Below are 20,510 nucleotides of genomic sequence, written 5' to 3' on the forward strand. Positions count from 1 at the left end.
AACAAATTATTGGGATTATGGTATTTGCTCATGGGTTCTAAAGGAGATCAAATATGAAAGTGTCAAACTGCTGTGATATGTTAAAAAGTTTTTAAATTTGTTTCATTGCTGGACAAAGGGAAGATGAGAAAATGTAATGCAGATTTCAGCAAGGGAGTATTGAGAACTAAAGACCAGGGAGTCTGGTTTTCCATACTGGGAAAATGGTCAGACAGCCAGAAGACACCTGATCGCTCTCCCTGCTCTAGTAATGGGAAACATGAAGCACTGAAAGGTTTCTCCAGGAGGTTTGTGGCAACAACAGAGGCGTGATGCTATTTGTCAGACTGTCTGGACTGTGTCATACTGCTGTCTCTAATTATGTCAGCCCTGCATCCACCATACAGCGGATACTTCATTCCTGTGCAAGAGTGCTGTGGCAGTTGCTCAGTGTGTGTGATTTCCTGATGAGGGAAGTATTTTATCCATTAGTCACTAATAATCACAGTGCTCCCTATGTTAAGCCTGTCAGGTGCATCTTGTGATTTTTTGTTGCGTTGTTTTGTTGTTGTTGTTGGTTTTGTTTTGTTTTGTTTTACTTCAAGGTCTTAAAAAGTAAAGTCATAGAATCTTCGATTTTTTGAATTTACTCTTGCATGTGATCAGACTAATGGAACATTCATTGTCAAGATTCTGAAGTTAAGCCTTGATACATCTTTGATCTTCTTTGTTCAACCTTTACTGCTGTATTGTGAAAAAAAAATCAGAAATCCCTTTCTGCCTTATGGTCTCTTGGAGCTGATGATGAAGCAGGCAAACCCAAGAGGTTTATTTACAAAGTCTGTTCTATCAAAATATGTCTGAAGCATTATCAAAATTAAAAAATACTGTTATTTTTCATGGGTTTTAAAAAAGTCTACCTGGAAATATCAAAAATTATTGTCTTTACATTCTTGAGCCAAATTATTTCACTTTGGTCTCCTTCAAAAAAGCTAATACTCCTCCATGGATCAGTTTAAAATTCTTCTTTATCTCCTGAAAGTGCTTTCATGGACTTGTACTCTGAAGCAGATTGTTTCTGTGTTTCTGGCTAGGCTGCCTTGCCTGCTTCAGTATTTTCACCTCAGTGACAGCAGTGGGACTCATCCAGCCTAGGGAGCAATCATAAATGGCAGACACTTGGAGTGTTCTCTGGGCAGACAAGGATTATACCCCGCCTGTGAGGTGTTGCACATTTTTTGTCAACGCCTACAATTTGTGCGTCTGCTTCTGCACGTCAGGCTGTGGGCACTTCCCAGGACAGACACGACTCCAGTGTATTCTCCAGGGAATGACTGGATGGAAGGAGAGGACAGGCAGGCTCTGTCCCCGTGCCCCTGCAGCTGTATCAGATGCTCCACACATGACACAGCTGCCGGCACACTAAAGCACCCAGTGTGTCCCATTAAATCTGCACCTGCTCAAGAAGGTTTTCAGCTCAGCCTTCAGATGGGGCATGTCAAAAAGTCTCTGCAGTACCATGAAAACCCTGCTGTTCTTTTTTAAACTGAGCTGTGCGCTGCTCTTGCTGCGTTGCCACGATTTGCCATGAGTGGTAAACATCAGAAGATGTAGACACAAGTGAAACACCCATAAAATTGTGAAAGAGTCTGCTTGTCTATGAGCCTGTTCTGGAAGGTCATACTCAGCTTTACTTCATTGGCACTGGTCAGTGAATTCCCATTCCACGCAATTTCCTTGTTCAGCTGCAGTTTTTCTTTATTTCAGGTTACATCCACCCCAAATGTGTATCTATCAAATAATAATAAAGTGATTGCTTGTTAAAGGAAGGAAATACACACTGAGCTCTGCAGAAAAAGAGAAATGTTTAAATTGTTGTGTTAATTCTTAGGCCTAATTTTAAATTATATTAGAGAGAAATATGACTTGAAAAACTGCAAAAATTGGTACAATATGCTGAAAATGTGCTCGTGAGGGTCTGAATGAAACTTGCAGAAAGCAGATCATTCAAAAATGTGATTGGTAATGCCTTCTTTTCTCTTGTGATCTATTCTGTGCAAAGACGAGGAGAGAGTTACAATGGCATTTATAAAGGTTAAAGTACTGCCCTTCTTTTCCTTTTCTTTTTACTGTTTTTTCCTTAAGTTTGTACAGTGTACTTTCCTGCTTTTCTGTTTTTAAGTGTAACATTATTTAAATGTGGATGAGTGCATTTGAGTTCATGTGTATGTGGTAGAATAGGTAGAGAATACAAAATAGCAATGGATGGAATTAAGTCTACCATTCAGATGAAGACCTTGGAATGATAATGGCAAGTGTACAAGCCACCTACGAATTTACTCCCTCATAGGTGACATTAATTCCTGTTCTGCAAAGGCTTATTGCAGGGTGTATATGCAGTGTTCGTCTGTTTATACCTCAAGGAAGTGAAATAATAGTTCCCTTATTTTTATTGTGTTAAGATGTCAAAGTTTATCTCAGCAGCTGCTGTTTCACTGTAGCATTTTCACTTTAGATTAATGCTAATTTCTGATGTCACTGGCATTCTGACAATGACTGTGTAATTGGGACATGGAGCTTAAAAAGAGGTACTTGGAGCCTAACTATACAGTGTTGCCACTCCTATTGATCTGTATGTAGTGCTGGGATCTCCTTCTCTCTCCTCAAAGAGTCACAGTGAAAGGAGTTTGTGTCTTATGCAAGACTCCACAGTGACTATACAAGAAATGAGGCGTTCATTTGAAATATCAGTGAAAAAAATTGTATTTTTGTTTCAAATGTCCCTTTTCTTTTTGTCTGTAATTTATCATGGTACTAAGTGAGTTTTTTGAGGAAATATCTACACATTTATAGTAGTGCTAGGCATGCTAGAGCTGAGCATGATTTAATATCCTTTAAGAAATTTTCTTCCTTAGACTGATGATGGTCTGATATCACACCCGAAATCAGCTACAGGATTTTGTTTTACAGACAGTCTTTGTAGGCTGCTGCAGTGATACTTTTGCACTCCATCAGAAGTCTTGAGTTTTAGTCGTGATAAATACTTCCATTTTTTAAATTTAAATTTTATGTCAATGAAAATATTTAAGTACTGAAGGGAACTAGTGCTTACTGATGCTGTAATGAGTTTTAATTCTACACTGAAGAATATATCTCAAATACATCTCAAAGCAACAAAAGCAACGTCTTTTTTTTTTTCTTTCTTTTTTTTTTTTTTTTTTTTTTTTTTTTTAAAGCAAGGAAAAGGTGAGATAAGGAAAAGCCTGTTTTAAGTGATGGCTGAGCACAATGTGAGTAAGCTGCACTGACAAAGACACAGAGGGAAAGGAAAAAGAGTAAAATTCTAGATAATTTATTAAACATTAGTTTCCAGAAGTGGGAATGAGATGTTGAAACAGTAACTTTTAAGGACTTTGATGGTATAGTGATTTTTTTTCATGGAGTATTAGCACATATTGACACTTTTTAAAAACTTTTAGACCTTTGGTTATTGAAGCATCTGTGGAATTTGTCATCCAGAAAAACACTTTAGAAACTTCAGAATTATTCACTCCATGTGAACTAGTGTAAAAAGGAGCTACTATATGATAATAATTTAATGTATGTAGCTATAGAGGCATAAATACATCCAAAAGTTGAACAGATGTTGATTTTCTTACTGCAGATCTCTTCAAATCAACTGGGCATCGCCAGGACAACCAAATGGCATTATCCTGGGATATGAACTCCTACGTAAAGCATGGCAGAAGTGTATTTCATTGAAAACTCCAAGGAGCAGCAAAAGTAATAGAATGTGCATCTCATTAGAATGTAAAAAGGATGAAAATATCTGTGGAGAAGTGTGTTATCATCCAGAGTCGGAGGTACTTCTATATTATGTTACATATATAATGAAAACAATAGTTTTAGGAAGAGGAGTGTAAACCAAACCTTTAGCTATCAGAGAAAAGGAAGTGGAACATTCTGCTTCTTTTAATACTTTAAAATTGAGGCTCTGATAGGTATCTCGAAACGCTTTAGGATCAGCTATGGATGTTTGAGCTCATATAAGGATATCTGTGTGTGAGTCAGCTGATGACAAATGATTCTAAGTCTTTGTTTGTTGACCTTACTTTTCCTTTTAGGAGAAATGAATTGGTAAACATTCATGAATGTGTTCATTAATGCTTTGGTTTGGTGCAGTGTTGAAGTGAATCTCCAAATTCTTTTCATTTATAACACGCTGGTTAAGGGTAGAAATCATTTAAACACACGTGAATTAAATTCTTTGCACAGGAAACTACGCCAGAAGCCATGTTTCAAAAACCCTTCAAATATGTTGTAGGTCTGGGTGGGGACATTAGTTTCTCAATCACTACAAGGAGCACCTCACTTCACAACATTACACTTCTGAAGTTTCTTCCCTTCAGAAAGCTTTGCTTCATGTGTATAGTGCAAATGCTCATCCCAAGAATTCAGGCTATATAGGAGTTCCCAGGTAAATCACACAAGCCATGGGTAATGAAATTTGAGGAGTGTCAGATCTTGAATCCACTGACACAGTCCCATAGTGACAAATTAAATGGTGGATACACATAGATCTCAGTATGTATTTTTGCATCCTACTTGGGACAATTGGCACCAAACTGGGAGGAGCTGTTGACTCTTTCAAAGGCAGAGAGGCCTTGCAGAGAAGCTTCAGCAAATTAAGTGTGATGGGCAACCCCCAGCCTTATGAAGTTTAGCAAGGGAAAGTGGTGGATTTTGTACCTGGGACAGGACAACCGTGCTGTACATACATGGTAACTCTATGGCTCCTTTAGCATAAAGTCATTGCACTTGACCACTTAAAGGCCACAGGAGACTTCTAGGTGTATGCAGAATTTGAAAAATGCTATCAAATCTATAAAACTTCTCTCTGTGTGGGGTCTCATTCCTCAAATCCTGCATGGCAAATTGTGGCTATTAACATGGCTTGCTGGTGTCAGTGTCGTTTCCCCCCCCGCCACCCCTTATATTTTTCCTTGGCTAAATGCTTAATGAGATGATTTTTCAGTAGAGAAAATCTATTTAGATTCAGCTACAAGTGGGTAACTGTTACATGACAATGATGAGCAACTCTGAATGAGATCTGTCGTGATTTGTTGGAGGCATCTTTAAATTATGGCTATTTTCAGGTTAATCTTCATATGAGTTCCTGTTTAGGAGTAGGATCAATAGCATAACAGGAGTCTGTAATGCTTTTTATTGACAAATGAGGTAGAAAACTCTTAGTTTGAAAGTAAGATTTAATGCCATGAAATAGTGTCTCTATTTGTCAAAGACATCATCACATGTTCTGTGACTAAAGCAAACAATATGTATTCACAAGATTCCCTGTCAGACAAGACAGTAATTAAGGGAGTGAGTTATTTGAGGGGTTCAAATCAAAATATAAATTATTCCAGCCAACATGGCTTTAGCTTTTGAATTCCCTTGAAAGCAATACGATATTAAATATAAGTATTTCTGAAATCTTGCAAGAGGATTATGGGCAGCCCTTTTTCCTAAAAGGTAATTTTTTTTTTTCAGGTTTTTGGCACGGTATACTTTTACTACATTTTGGCATGTGCATGAATTAAATTTGTATTAAATTAGTTTTAGAAGTTTTCCTCTTCATTTTCATTTTTTCAGACTTAATACATTTATGGTAACTTTGAGATTGGAGAGTGTTCATTTATTTTTATAGCTTCCTGGCTTCCTAATTTTTTCTAATTAATTTTGCATTATGTTGTTCTAATGGTCTCTCTGTATTCTCTGAGACTGTGGTTAGAGTGGGTGCTATTTGTTAAGTAATGGATATGTAACAAATGACTGGAAGGTCCACAGGAAACTGAAACACTCATACATAAAATGACAGGGAGGTAATTTTTGTGGGTGAATTGATTAAAATTTCCCTCCCAGTTTTTTGTCTGGTTTGCTACATGTATCCACACTAGCCATCCAAAATATCTGTAAGAGACATCTACAGAGCTCTTGGTGCCTTTTGTACCTTTTAAACTGAAGTCTGTGACAGGGACAATATAAGAAGTGACAGCCCTCTCTCATATTTTTGTAGAACTCACTGTCAGACTTTATGCTGGTGTTTGTGGTCCTTAGATTTGACAGTCTGCTAGACAGAAGTGAAAGGCAACACTGACCAATGTACACTTGTTTCAAAAGCCTCTTATCCAAGTCCCAGCTGCACTTCAGAGAATCACAGAATGGTTTGGGTTGGAAGGGACTTTAAAGACCATCTCATTCCAGCCCCCTGCAATGGGCAGGCACACCTTCCACTAGACCAGGCTGCTCAAAGTCCCATCCAACCTGAGCTATTCACCACACATTAATTGTACAGCCAAATGTGAAGAGATGCTGCTGAGAATTAAAAGCTGAGCAACTTTAGTAATGCTCAGATGCAGAATAATAAACAAATGTTTTGATGATAGACTGGTCAGCAAAAGCAGGAAGTTGTGTATAAATAAACAAAAAAGTTGTGGAATTCTCACTTTCGCTTGAGTCACTTATTGCACCTTGTTTACAAGATAAAATCTGGATCTAATTTCCCTCTTACAATTTTCTTCAATTCATGAGCATAAAGTGAGAAAAAACCAGGCCTTTCATATAAAATTATTTCAAGATATGTCTTTGGTTATTTATTAATCTTTCCTTATGGATTTATGGGTTACATTTGGCATCATCAGCTTGCTATTGTAAGGCACTGCAGAAAAAGAGGGATTTGTTAAGATTCAGCTACATAAGAGATCGTCAAAATATAAACCACTCTAGTAAAAGAAATACCAGAGTGTATTGTCAGTGTGCAGCAGAGTGGAATGCAGGGACTCTTCATCCAACCCTGGCTGAGCTGGATCCAGCCAAGTGGTGCAATCCTGTGAGAAAGGCAGTGGGAACAGCCCGGCTGCCAGGCTGCACTGCTGTGTGTGTGTTCTGCGCTTGGGATCCGGGTTAGAGCTCTGCCTGGGACTGTGCTCTGCAAATAAACCAACTCACTCAGAGCCATCTGGGGAATCTCTGCAAGGGCAAGTGACCTTTTCACTACAAGGGACGTGTACACGTACATTCAGGGGCACATGCCTGCCTCAGATTAAGCCCTGTGAAGACCAAACATTTCTCCCACCCTAAATAATCTTTACATCAGATCCCTGCTTCTTCTTTCTAGTTGTTATCCAGTTTTCTGCTTCAATGTTAGGATTCTTTTTTATTTTAACTAAAGCTAACACATTGTTGTTCATAGTATCCTCACCCCGGTGTTTAATCACATTCGCATGCATTTATTCTTTGAGCACAGAAAGAATTTAGAAATATTTTTTGTGTGTGTATTTTTGCAGAAGAACTGAGAATACAATTTTACCTGCTGCCAGGAGAGTCCCTATGTCCTGTGGACCTTTTACAGTGACAAATTCTGCTGCTTGAGTATTTCCAAGTTTCCAAAATTGTCAGTCTTTCTCTGCTGTTTTCAAAACTATGTGATCCATAACTCCATCCGTCTGTGAAGTCTCATGACTATGAGGTTTGCAGAGGTACTTCAATTAACAAGGGAGTGTGCCTGAGTTTCACCCATCAGGTGGCATAATCTCAGTATCAATAGGAAAGACATTCCTGCATTATCAGTGGAGCTACCAAACTGTGCATGTTTTCACTGACATCCTGAGGTGAACTCTGAAAATCATGAGACAGGTACAGTAAAAATGTAATTAAAGGAGTGACATAAAGGCTAATAATTTCTGCTCACTTTGCATCATGAGTCTGAACACCAGTGGTTAAAATGGTCCTGACTGAAGGTGTTAATACAGCTTCAGCACTTTTTATTTTCAGGTGCAACAAGCTGTATAAATCTGCAGTTAATGAAGTAATCAAATATAACTGGCATTAGTAGAAAGTACAGGCTTACCCCTTTACTCATTGTAATTAATGTGCCGTTCATTAAAAAGAACCAGCAGGACTCTTTTTTTAAGGAGAAGAGGAAAAAACAGTGGCTTGATAGTTAACCTCAAAAGCTGTCAGCAGTGAAACGTAACACATCTTGACACTGGTGAAGGGTATCCCATCAATATTTATGCAAAATTTACTATTAATGTTAGCAATATTGTGCAAATTCTTTTCAAGTTCTTTCAGGCTTAGAGAACCTTTAAAAATATTACACTTCTTGTTGTAACACACCTGAAAGACAGAAAATGAAACTCATTTTAGGAAGATAATATATAGTGATTTGTAACAGAATAACAATAATTTCTGCACATGGATTTTAGATCCAAGTCTGTCTCAATTACCAAAAGAGAACAACAGTTTGAGAGAATAAATATATGAGTAAGTATACTTAACTAAAAAGGGTGTCTGTATAGATTCAGAGATAATTAAATAAAAAAAGAATGAGCCTTGCTAATTTAAAGTATTCCTTCACATGAGAACATGATGGGTCAATCATTACTCTGGTGTTTGCTCCACAGGCAGAAATTTTTAATGAACTCCTGTAGCTAATAGGAATTCCTGAGAGTGTTTTGTGAATTGCTATTTCACAGAGTGGCTCTGGCAGCAAGCGTTTGACAAGAAGGATAAACATGGCTGCCTAGCACATCTGTTTATTTGAGTAAATCTGTCTTAGCTCAACTGGCATGTGTCCATAAGGCCAGATAATATCCTTCAGCAAAGTCTTCAGCAAGCAGAGGGATCAAGGATGACACAATTGTAATTAAAAGAAAGTCGCTTAGATAAGTTTGGAGTATTTTTAAGAATTGTTACAATATTGTGTAATCCTGCCTGCCAGATTTGATATCTAGTACTCTGTGCTAGTGTCATGGCTGACTGGGCCTTTCTCAGGCATCATAATAAGCCTTTCTTTGTGCCCAACCCTTCTCAGTCCCTGTGCTCCTGCATCACAGCCCCTCTGTGTACTTGGGTGGGAAGCGAATGACAGGATTGATTTGTGAGTTACTTTGTGAGGTTACTGATATTTCTAAGGGCTCCTGTGACAGCTAAGGATGAACATCTTGTGTCACCTCCATAGACAGTAAAGATCTCCTGGTTACCAAGTGTGTGTTGGGCATTCAACCCTCTTTACAAGGGTGAGATCTCCAGTCTGCCTGAAATGCCGGTGGCACTGTATTTGTTCACTCCAGGGCTTCTGCTTCCATGTACAGGATAACACCACCCAGTTGGGACTGTCACATTTAGAAGAGGATGAGCTCATAAATAACCTTTTGCCACTGTAACTTTCAATCCATCTGCTTTTTTTTCTTTTTCTATGATGTAATTTTAGCATTACTTGAATGGTTTGGGGTTTTTTCATGGATTGATAGTGCAGAATCCTTGGGCTGAATATCGATGCAAATAGAAACTATCTCTAGAGGACTGCCAAAAAAGTGTTCTTTAACAATTTACAGCTGACTGCAGAATATGTTATGAAACTACATAATAGTAGCACCAACTGTATCAGTTGGTAATGCCAGATGAGAGCCTGAATGTGTTTTAGAACTGACTGGACCCCACTTTGGAAACTCTCCACTGGTTGTGGAGAAATACTGAGGATCAGTAATTTCAGTGTGTTATAATCAGTATGTATTTTTTAACAAGTAGCTGCTGAAACCACTGTAAGACATCTGGATCTACTGCTGGGGATTTTGTGCAGGAATTGAGGAGGAGAAGGAGAGACACCAATAATAATGCAATCTCACAGAGTTTCAAACTGAATGCTGTAGAGTTAGTACCGAAATGACCCTCCTGGTGTTGGTGTGAAATATGCAGAGCAGCCCTTTCTCCAGAGGATTCACGAGATAAGTGGCATTTCTTAAAACTGGAAGCAGCTCATGGAAACTAAAATGGCTGCTCAAGCATTTGAGCCTGGATAAAGCCAAAGATGTGCATCTTTCTTTATCTGGAAGGCGGAAAGACTGTGTTCAGGTGAAATTTGAGAGGTGGCCATCACTAAAAAGAGTGAAAAGTTGGATGACAAATGAAATCTATGAAAAGAAGAGGTAGTATCGGGCCAGACAGATCACAGAGGGAGACACCAGACAATCCCAAGGGGCACAAATTGGGACCAAGAATGCCCAAGGAGCATGTGTTTGGCCTCCTTTTCTGCAGGCGGGTACAGAATTTCTGACGGGTGCCTCAAGCTGAGGTTGCAGTAAAAAGGATAAGACAGAGGGCATTTTTACAAATGTTGAGAACTTTTGCTAAAGGTGACCTATTCTGAGCAAAGTGGCCCAATAGAACCTGGGTTTGTATTTTTCTGAATACTTTTAAACCACGTAGAAATACAGAGAAACCAGGTAAACTTTTAAGTTTCTTTGGAGGCAATTGTAAATGAAGAAAATCTCAGCCTGGAGTGCATGCCAGGCATTGAAAAATATCCAAAAGCTAGGAAGCAGAGACGAGTTATAAAGCAGAGTTTTATTTGACGTCTTAGCTAATGATCTGGAAGAAAGAACTGTAGGTTAATTAAAATCATAGATAAGGTTATATTACCAGTGACAAAGTGGACAGAAAAAAAATATAATAGGGCCTACAGAGATCCAAAATTCCTGAAAATTACAAAATTCAGCTACATTGGTAGTCTAAAATAGATGCTGAAGGAGAAAGTGCAGAAAATGGAATGGAAAATGGAAAGTGCATTGGAGAAGCAGAAAATGGTGTCACAATTCAAAGCATATAAATTTATAAAACCTAAAAATATAATGAGGAAACAAGAACCTCCTCTGTCCTACCTCCTGTTAATTGTGGGTTACCTATTGTTTATGTGTTGTAAATTGTAACTTCAGAACCTAACCTAATACTCCCAAGTGTCATGGAATAATGGCCATTCAAAAGTGAACAAAACAAAGGATCATCCTTCTGTAGTCAGAGAGTTTTTGACATCAGAAAAGCAATATTTTTGTATGCATCTATTTGGTTAACATTATTTTATAATACAAAATAGATGCCCTGAGCCGATTAATATACATCTTTTAAAGTTGTTTTCTAAGTTAATAGTTAAAGTACCTAGGTAAACAAAAGAGCCTTCAGAGGAACACTTTCTTGCTTGCTTGCTAAGCTTACCTGATTTAGGACATGGCAAAAGTCAGTTGTGGAAGAGGTCCATTTCAAAAGAAAATGAAGGAGGAACTCTGCTCTAACATCTCAGCTCTACTGCCAATGCCATTTCATGTCTAGCTGGAAGAAACTGGTATAAGTTGCCCTGACTGTAGGTTCCAAGTTTATCATTTTTATGGTTATTCTACTGACTGTGCTGTATGATTTCCTGGGTGTTCAGTATGCCACTCTCTTGATACAGGAGTAACTATACAAATAATTATTTGATTGTTCAAGCATATAAATTTTCTCGACAGCACCTAGAAAGAAGTCCACAATTAAAAGGCCTTTTCAAAATTAATTTCCATATAAATTTTATTTTGAAAAAGAATAAATCCTTATATAAATACTGTTCTCTTGAGATCACATTGTCTGAAGAACAGTAGTCACAGGTAAGTGGTCATGTGCTATAGGAAGAAAATGCCACTTATTTTTATGTGAAAGAAAACACAAGAGCTCATATTGGGAAATACTGTTTTTCAATGGTAAGGGTTTCATGATAAATGAAAAAAACAAAAACAAAAACAAAACAAAAAAAAAAAAACAAAACAAACCAAAACAAACAAACAAACCCCACAACACCCAAAACCCCAATAATTGGGAAATAAAAAAAAAGGGTCAGGTGATGGTAGACTAAATCCATGTATTACAATCTACTCCACACTGAGAGACTCGAACAGCCTGCAAGGCATATGAAGATGATTCATATTAATGGACTATTTTATTAAGGTGCAGTATGGTTGAAGGCCACAGAATAGCAGCATTCTGTCAGATACACAGTAGTTTATTGAAGTCTGATAATGCTGGAGGGCACAGAATTTTAGCCAAGTTACATTTTATTTGACTGCAGTCATATTAGTGTCTGCACAAGAATACATGTTTTCATACACATTGTTTTTCCAGACAACACATTATGTTCTGTTTAACAGATATTGCCTTACAGATTTTATATCTCTCTTTTTTTTTTTTTTTTTTTTTTTCTCCTACTTCTAGGTATGTTGTAATGGGATTCTGCACAACAATAAACCTGGCTTCCAATGCTGTGAGGACAAGTACATTCCATTTATTCTTAATTCACCAGGGGTTTGCTGTGGTGGGCAGATACATGCTGTGCAACCAAAACATCAGTGCTGTGGTGGTTATTACACCAGAGTTTTAGTAGGTAAGAGACAACTCCTTTCTACTGCTCGAATGAAACAAAACAGCAAAGTTGATGTATTTGTTAAACCAAGGAGAATGAAAACAATAAATGTGAGAATTATCAAGAAATCTAGATGTCTTCGAGACTTGTGTTCAGTGCAAGGAGAATTGCACTCTGCCTTCTAAACATTGCGCACTCTGTTTATACAAGAAAGGCTTAATTGATGAAACCTGATGATTGGGTCATTTCCCAGAGAACTAATTTCTGCCAAACTATGCTTAATTGCAGTAAGTGCTGCATAATGGGGAGGGCAGTTCTGCTTAATAGGAGCACCGTCAGGCAATTTAGTGGTGAAGTTGAGTTCTCTGCTTGACTTGACCCCACATGATTTTCCATAGCCATTTATGTTGTGGAGCAATTGTCAGCATTTGGTGTTGATATTCTGGATTACATCACTTCTACTTGTTTCTACATTGTCTACTCTCTGTTTCTACTAATGTTACAGATCAAAGTATACCTCCCATGTGCATTAACTTTGATGGTAATTTATCCTTTTCTTATTCTCAGAGCAATTTGGGAAGTTTGCCAAAACTCTACTTCTGTGTTACTGTCCAGAGTTTGGTTTTCCAGTTTGTTGGTGGGTCATTGTTGACTGGGAAAGGGAGGAAAAGGAGGAGGAGAGATCCCTTCCGTGGGGCCAGTGTTCAGAGCATATAACTCTTTGTAGGCAATTGTCAGGTCATGAGCTAAAACGCTTCCATTACTCACGAGCTGGCACACATTCTGTAGGCTCAGAAACACTTGACATTTTGCCAACACGTTCAGTACATCCCAAGTTCTGCTCTTTTGAAAAGTAATTTATATATCACAATATTAGAGTGCCTTCCATGATGTCATCAGAAAAATGCTATCCCATGGAAGAACCAAAGAAGTGTATTTTGCTGACCTCATTAATCTCAGTGTACTGAAATAGAGAGATTATACTGTGACCTCTGTCCCCATCCAGTGGTCTATGTTAACTAGCTTAAAATTGTTTACATCAAGAAAGAAAAGCAAAATGGAACAAAATGTCTTATATCTGAAAGTAGTTCTTGTTCAGTCAGCAGTCCACAAGCATGGAGCAGCGAATATTTGAACATGATTTTAAACAAATTTTTTCTAAGTATTCTTTCTGCATTATTTTTCTATACTCTAAAGGGCAGCAACATGAACACAGTTGGTCACTTTTTTCTTTTTTATTTTTATAAATATGCTAATAACCTCAAGCTAAATGTTAATGTGGGTCATTCTTTGATAAGGATAACAATTAACTCGTAAGACTGCATAGTAGTTTTCAGAGGGAGAACATTTTCAAGCCTAGCTTGGAATGGATCCCATTTTGAGAGGTTAATGAGAAGGTTACTGATCCTTTGTGTCTTATGTCTAACAGTTCTTAAAAAAAAAAAAAAAAGTTTTATTTCCAATAGATGTAAGCTACATTTTGTGTTTTAATACTTTCTCTGTGTAGCAACTAAATTAGCTTCCAGGGAATGCAGGAAAATATGATGAAGTACCTAGATGGATTATATCTATTATACTCTAAAAATTTGTTCTCAGCTTTGTTTGTTTGTTTGTTTATTATTGACTTTATTCGATAAAGTTATTTATACAGGGAACTCCCTAAGCATACATATTTCCCAGATGTTGTTTGGCCAGCTCAATAGCTCAGGATGTGCTGAGGCATACTGGGCCGGAGGCATGAAGATTACAAATTAGGAAGGCAGAATCTTAGTTTCTGAAACAGTAGTGTGCAAAGAAGTGTAAATATCCATCCCAGAACTAAGATGGGAGGCAGAACAAATAATGCTACTACCACCCAGGTATCCTTTGGCAAGGAATGTGGTGAGAAAGGAAAACACTCTTCTTCCTCATCTGTTACAATCTCAGCACGTTTGTTTCTGACAAAAGCTGCATTGAGTTTGGAGCTCTCTGTCTCTAATTTCCAACCTTTCATAAGAAAAGAACTTGAGATATTGCTTTAAATGAGAAAGATGAGTTTTAAAAATCAAAACACATTTCTTTGGTTAACGTTCAGGAATCAAAATACTTTAATCAACTCTACTACCCATCTTCAATAGCAAAACAAAACCACTCCTCCTTCCAAATGACATTTGAGCCACAGAAAAGATTGCAACACAGAAAAATAATATAAAAATATTAGAACATTGGATCAGCTCAAGTGCAGAAACTAGTGAATGAAAATTATTGCCATTTATCAACATTTTTGTATCCTTTATAGCAGTTTGTACTTTGTTCATAGCCCATAGCTTATTCCAGTCCACCCCACCATTACAGTGTCAGTCTCATTGGCAGTCTTATCCTAAGGTATTTTCCTGCAAAAGCTGATGATTTTGCTTAAGTAACAGCCAAGTTCACCAATTGTGATGGTGGTATTTAATTTTTAAAGTCAGTTTTATCCTTAAAATCTCTGTGAGATGAAGTCCTGAATGACACTCAAACATGAAAAATGCTTTAAGCATTGTGAATTACTTCATCAAGACAAGTTTGGAATGATTTTGAAGGAGACAAGAATATTTTTTGCCAAGAATAAGTAGCCTGACGGTTCTGTTCAATGCAGCAAGCATGTGCTCTCTTTACTTTGTAGCTGCAATTGCAAAAGGTTTTTAACTGCATAATTATCATATGCACAGACATTATTTTCGTTGCTCTTCTCAGCTTTGTCTCTGTCACGCTCATCTTTTGGTATCTTACAGAGTCTTAACCTGAATTAAGGAATGCACATTTCTTTAATCGTTATTACAAATGAATATAATACTTTTATAGCATTCTAAAGCACAGAGTGATTCTGTGCTTTCACATGGAAAGTTCTATACATGAAGCTCTGTGAATCCAGACTTGTTGAGATCTGATGAAAGCCTCTCAGGAATTTCAAGAGCTATAAATGAATAAAATATTTAATTGTGTTATACAGGAGAAGTATGCTGCCCTAACGAAGAGGAAAACAGAGTTTCGGTTGGAATTGGTGATTCCTGCTGCCAGGGAATGCCTTACTCCACATCAGGCAATCAAATCTGCTGTGGTGGATCCCTGCATGATAGTTTCAATCAGCAGTGCTGTGGTGGAAGGGTCATAAGCATGGACTCGGTCTGCTGTGGAGATGAAAAGGAAGGGACTGCATACAGACCTCTCACAGGTAAGTGATAAGTCCTCAAGAAAAAAGGGTTCTAATCTTTCTAAATCTCTTTAGACACCAGCTGTTCAAAAGTGACACACTCAGGTTTAAAGTGTGTGTGCCCATTTGTTAAAATGTTGTTGCACTTCAGTCACCTATTTTGCTCTACTACAAAATGCTGAGCTTTCAGTAACCTTCTTTGCCTTTGTGCAGAAGCTGTGGGGGCTGAAGAATCCAGACAATTCAAAAGGAGTGAATGACCTTTCCTTATGCAAGTCAGGAAACAGGACTGGTCCCCTCAGTGAGGTTAGATTGACTGCCTTGTGCCACCATGCATCCCAATGCAGGGATTTTCCATTTGCTCTGGAAGTGTGGGGTTAGTCACCTGGAAACTGAAGATTGCAATGGTGTCTGCTTGGTGGTCTGCTTGTGTCTGCTTGTATCACTCCCTTGTGTTCATCCCTCACATGGGGCCAAACCTGCTGTATTTTAAATTTAACAAAAAGTTAATCCCTAGCACTACTCACTAGCTCATCTCGTGTATCCCATTAACTTCTTGGAAACGATAGGAAATTACTCCATCATTCAGAAGTACAATCTGAACACTACTTCCTTATAAAACGCTCTGTGACTATCTGAGGACAGACATTGGAGGTATTATTACAAAACCTGTTCAGATATTTTCATGTGTCTTTTCTTTCCACAGTTATTAGACAAATTATATCCCATCAACCTTAGGCTTTCTCAACCTGACAAAAAGACTTCAGAAACTATTGTGGTGTCAAAAGGGAGCCTGGTTTCAAAACACAGAAATAATGAAGGTTTAGTACCCAGCTATGCTTGATATACAAAGCTGAGTGATGGTATGTGCCAATTCGAACCTCTAGTTGTATAACTAAGAATATTAATATATAACTAAGAATCTGGATCTGAAGGCTGAACTCCTCCTACAAAAAATAAGCTATTTTTTTGTATTCCCTGGATCCTTCAGTGGCTCTGGTATTAGGAGCACCCTCATTGGGTGCTGACTGTCAGGAAGAGCTAATCAGATGGGTATTGCCATGTTTTCTGCAGTTTCCATGCTATCTTTCTCTTCCAATGGTGACTCATGGTGTCATGAGCTGTGAGCAGCACTGATTGCATGATTTTAGCTCCCTGTGATCCCTAATTGTGCTTGATCTACAGCATGCTTGCTCTCAATACCAGCTTTGAGCAAGGCCCTCTTGCACAGCCATGCATTGTGCGGCTGCCACAAGACGGGGCTGGCTCATAAAACATCTCTTTATGTACTTTATTACTTAAACTCTTTTATTTGCCTGCAGGAGCCCTTTAACAAAATCACATTGAATTGACTTTCTCACACCAAATCAAATCTCTCTGGTCCCAGTTCAGTTGTCTTTGTCAATATGTATTTTATAAATGGAGTGAATTAACAGATGCTGTTGGAACAGAACTGCTGGGGTAGCGTTTATGTTTTTACTGCTCTCTCTGGGCAGATGAGTTGTGTAGGAGTGTAATACAGGTATCTTGGGATGAAAGTTATGTTCTTCATTTCAGTATATATGTATTCTTAACAGGGCTTTTTTTTCCCTTAAATATATGTATTTAAAAACCCTTTATATCTCTCTTTTAAAAATGTGTTTAGTCTGCAGTGGTCAATCATTTATACTATTTTTTTCAAAAATGGGTTGGGATGACATTTTTTTTGGCTATTAAAAAAGAAAACAGTGGCTTTTTTCATCGCTCATGGGTTTTCTGTGAGGACTTTGCGCTGTGAGCCAGCACACAGCTGAACACAAATACAGGGTTGAAAGATGAATTAGTACCACAGATGAAAAAGTGATCGTATACTTTTGCATTAAGTGTAGAATAGATTGTGGTTTCTTATCATATCATATAGATCATGCTTAGTTGGTTTTTGCTTAATTTCTTGGAGTAATTCAGCCTTGCTAAATACATCACGAAAATGCACAAGCCAGGCACAAAAATCTACCTTCTTCCTATCCTAATTATTGTAATTATTCTAATGGAAAAAATGCTCTTACATAAAAACATAATTTACTTATCATTGGCAAATGGATAAGTAGAATTTTGCAAGAATATGGTGATTAAAAGGCTGATCTCATTGTCTGTAAGGAGAAGAGGTAACAGGGGTAGTTTTATGCAAAACCTGAATTGCTTCTGAAGCACTGTTTTGCACTTGGCAATGAATGCCTTAGCTAAAAATCTAGTGACAATTTAAAGCTTTTGATTGAGAGCTTTAAGTCCTTCCAAAAAAGCATATGAGAAAAATTTGATCACTGAAAGTGTAAGCCTTGTACACAGTCTCATTTTCTTTCCTGACCAGTTCAAAATCAGTGTCTTTTTGCTAAATCTAGATCCAGGTTTGCACTAAATGTTGATTTAAGAGCTTGAATCATAGAACTTTTTCGTTTGTCATTGCATACCTTTTTCAGAGAGTCTGCCCTGTAAAAAGAGATTTTCATCCATCCCACATTACTTTTTTCCCCTTTATTTATTAATTTCTCTTTTCTTAGGTTTCCTTCTTAGCCCCTTGTTGGCCTTATTTAGTGGGGTGACCATAGAGACATCTACTGGCAAAGGCTGGCAGTGGTGTACACACACATCCTGAGTCCCACTGCTGCAGTGTGATTATCCAAAACTCTCTATTTCTGGCTATAAAGGATAATGTCAGCTAAAACCACTCTTGGGTTTTCTGTTTCTCCGTTTTTTGGTTGGTGGGGTTTTTTTGTGTTTTTTGTGTTTTTTGTTGTTGTTGTTGTTTTGTTTTTGTTTTGTTTTGTTTTAATGCCACTGTACTGACATCCCAGACTCATGGAAGATGATGCTTTGTACTGTTGTGGTTCCTGATCTGTGATAGTTGCAATACCCACATGTAAGCCAAGGATTTTTGGAGCAGTTCACAATGTACACTGGCTCTGCATTTTGTTGATCCTCTATTCTGGCTCCAAAGGCTAAGCCTTTTAATACTCATTTTTTTCCTTTTGAAAGCATTGGTTTTGCAGATTTACTAAATTAGTAATTCATCACTCAGCTAGGTTTATCATTTTTTTTTCAGTTGCTGGGGATGCACATGAAATAATTGTTGACAGAAATCAGTGTTAGCAGGAAGTGCTTTTTCCAGCCTGTGGATTTTCTTTTTGCTATAATGCATTACGTGCCTATGAAACATAAATATATAAAATATGACACACACATTCCAACTGAGTTACAAACAAATAGTTTGCATTTTGATATTTTGCTGAATTCAGCAAGGGTTCATAGGAATTTCTGGACCCTTAAGCAATTGAATAAAGCAATTTTTAGAAGGCAACTCAATCCATCAATATTACATGCTCCTATTTTGTTTTTCTTGGAGCATATTTAAAATTGTGCATTTGAGGTGTCAAGGTTCAGGAGTCAAGTGCTACATGTGATAAATTAAGGAAAGGTCAGAGGCTATGCAATGCAGTTTCAGAAGATTGTCTACCTCTGCCTTTGCAGCTCATTCATGCTGAAGTGATGCACTCTGGGAATTACTACCAAACTCTGCTCTGCAACATCTGCTCTCCCTAAGTGAGTTAGTGCACGTCAGACATCTTTATGTCAGAATATTGCAGTGATGGATGCAGTCTTCAGAAAATGCTGCATAAAAATCTGGTGTGCCGTTCTGGCCATTAAGTGAAATTACTATTTAAATTAATGGCGCTGTCACAGTTTATCTGTGCAAAGAATGAACGCTGATTAGGGTATTAAGTAATTAGCAATTTATCACACTGGAACAAGGTTGATAATAATTAAAGAAGTAATGGTTTACCAAAGAAACTAGAAAGGGAGTCACTTCTTGTTATGTGAGTGAAATCTTGGCTGAAAAATTTAATTCAGTTAAACAATGATGAGGTTCACAGTGAAAGAATACAGCTTTGTTTGTTTCGATAGAAAAACAGTTCATTATCAAAATTTTAGTTTGCCTGTCAGAAGTCCCTTGGGGCTGTCTGAGTTGCTTATTAATATTGAATTGAGTCATTTTCTGCATTAATTCTCTCTTTAAAATTGGTAGAATCCTAGGACAATTTGGAAAAAGGGTGAGAACAAGAGGAAATATTTTACCTCTTGAAGAGGTGGTGATCACAGTTTGATTGCTCTGAATAGAACCAGACTTGAAAAAAGGTAAAATATGGTAGTAACATCACCATTTTTAGTCATTCCAGTGATTGGAATGAAATGTTCTGAATGCTTTAGTAGGATCATACCTTTAAAGATTAATTTTCATTATATATTACTTCTAAGAGAGATGTGCTGCAATAAATAGCAGTGAAAAAGGTGGCCATTCTTGCATGTGTTTTAAATGCCAACATATGACAGGAGTTACATCAAATACAAACTACTTTGTAGATGTAACAGTGTATCATGGCCCTGCTCTTTTTGTGTGATGCCTTTCTAGTTCAATTAGTAATAACATTTATTTCATTTCCAGTTATAGAGGAATTTGTAGTGTTTGGTTCTGAGGTAAAACTTATCCCTTTCTTTAGATGGCGTTGGGCTCAACACTGGTATTTCTTGTGAATATGTGGAAAATTGCAGTGGTTATGATGAGCTCTTATTTTAAAAATGAGATTATCAAAACCAGAAAAAAAGTGGAATTAATTTTGCCTGCCTATCAATTCCACTGTAGAAATGCAAATTATATTTAGAAATCAACTTCTTGTAGATTAATTCTGTGTTAGATTACTGAAGCTTCACTGTGGGTATTTTGCAAGTAGCCCATTCTGTTCCAGGTACCTAATATGAAACCCTACTTTAAAATATAAAATATGTGCTAAAATTCTGGAATGCTGAGGTGCACTGTTGGAAGATTACCCATGTGAGGGGGGTATGAAGGAGACCTGAGCAGAAAGTGCATGGAAAGCTTTCTCAGTTTTTACGTTCTACAGGAAATTTTCATCAACAATCCATCTCCAGCCTACAGTGGCTGGTACACTGGTGTGGTATTCCATAGCAAAATTCTTTAAAAAGTTCAGGAGTGGTGAATGTTGATTGTAGGGGACCCTGTTTATTTCTCTAATTCTTGGTTGTTTCCAGTAGGTCAGGAAGTCAGGATGTTTACTTCAGTCACTTCACGTTTGAATTTAA

General features: G+C 37.5%; 1 protein-coding gene across 1 annotated transcript in view; it reads left to right on the forward strand.

Moving 5' to 3' along the window:
• The window catches only part of USH2A (usherin), a 391,984-nt gene that overhangs the window by 286,271 nt on the left and 85,203 nt on the right, over positions 1-20,510 (forward strand). Inside the window, exons 48-50 of the mRNA XM_040059986.2 lie at positions 3,644-3,842; positions 12,058-12,226; positions 15,177-15,398. Of these exons, the coding sequence (XP_039915920.1) occupies positions 3,644-3,842; positions 12,058-12,226; positions 15,177-15,398 (590 nt within the window). The remainder of the gene's footprint in view (positions 1-3,643; positions 3,843-12,057; positions 12,227-15,176; positions 15,399-20,510) is intronic.

Source organism: Hirundo rustica, chromosome 3 (assembly GCF_015227805.2).
Source record: "Hirundo rustica isolate bHirRus1 chromosome 3, bHirRus1.pri.v3, whole genome shotgun sequence".
Taxonomy (NCBI): Eukaryota; Metazoa; Chordata; class Aves; order Passeriformes; family Hirundinidae; genus Hirundo; species Hirundo rustica.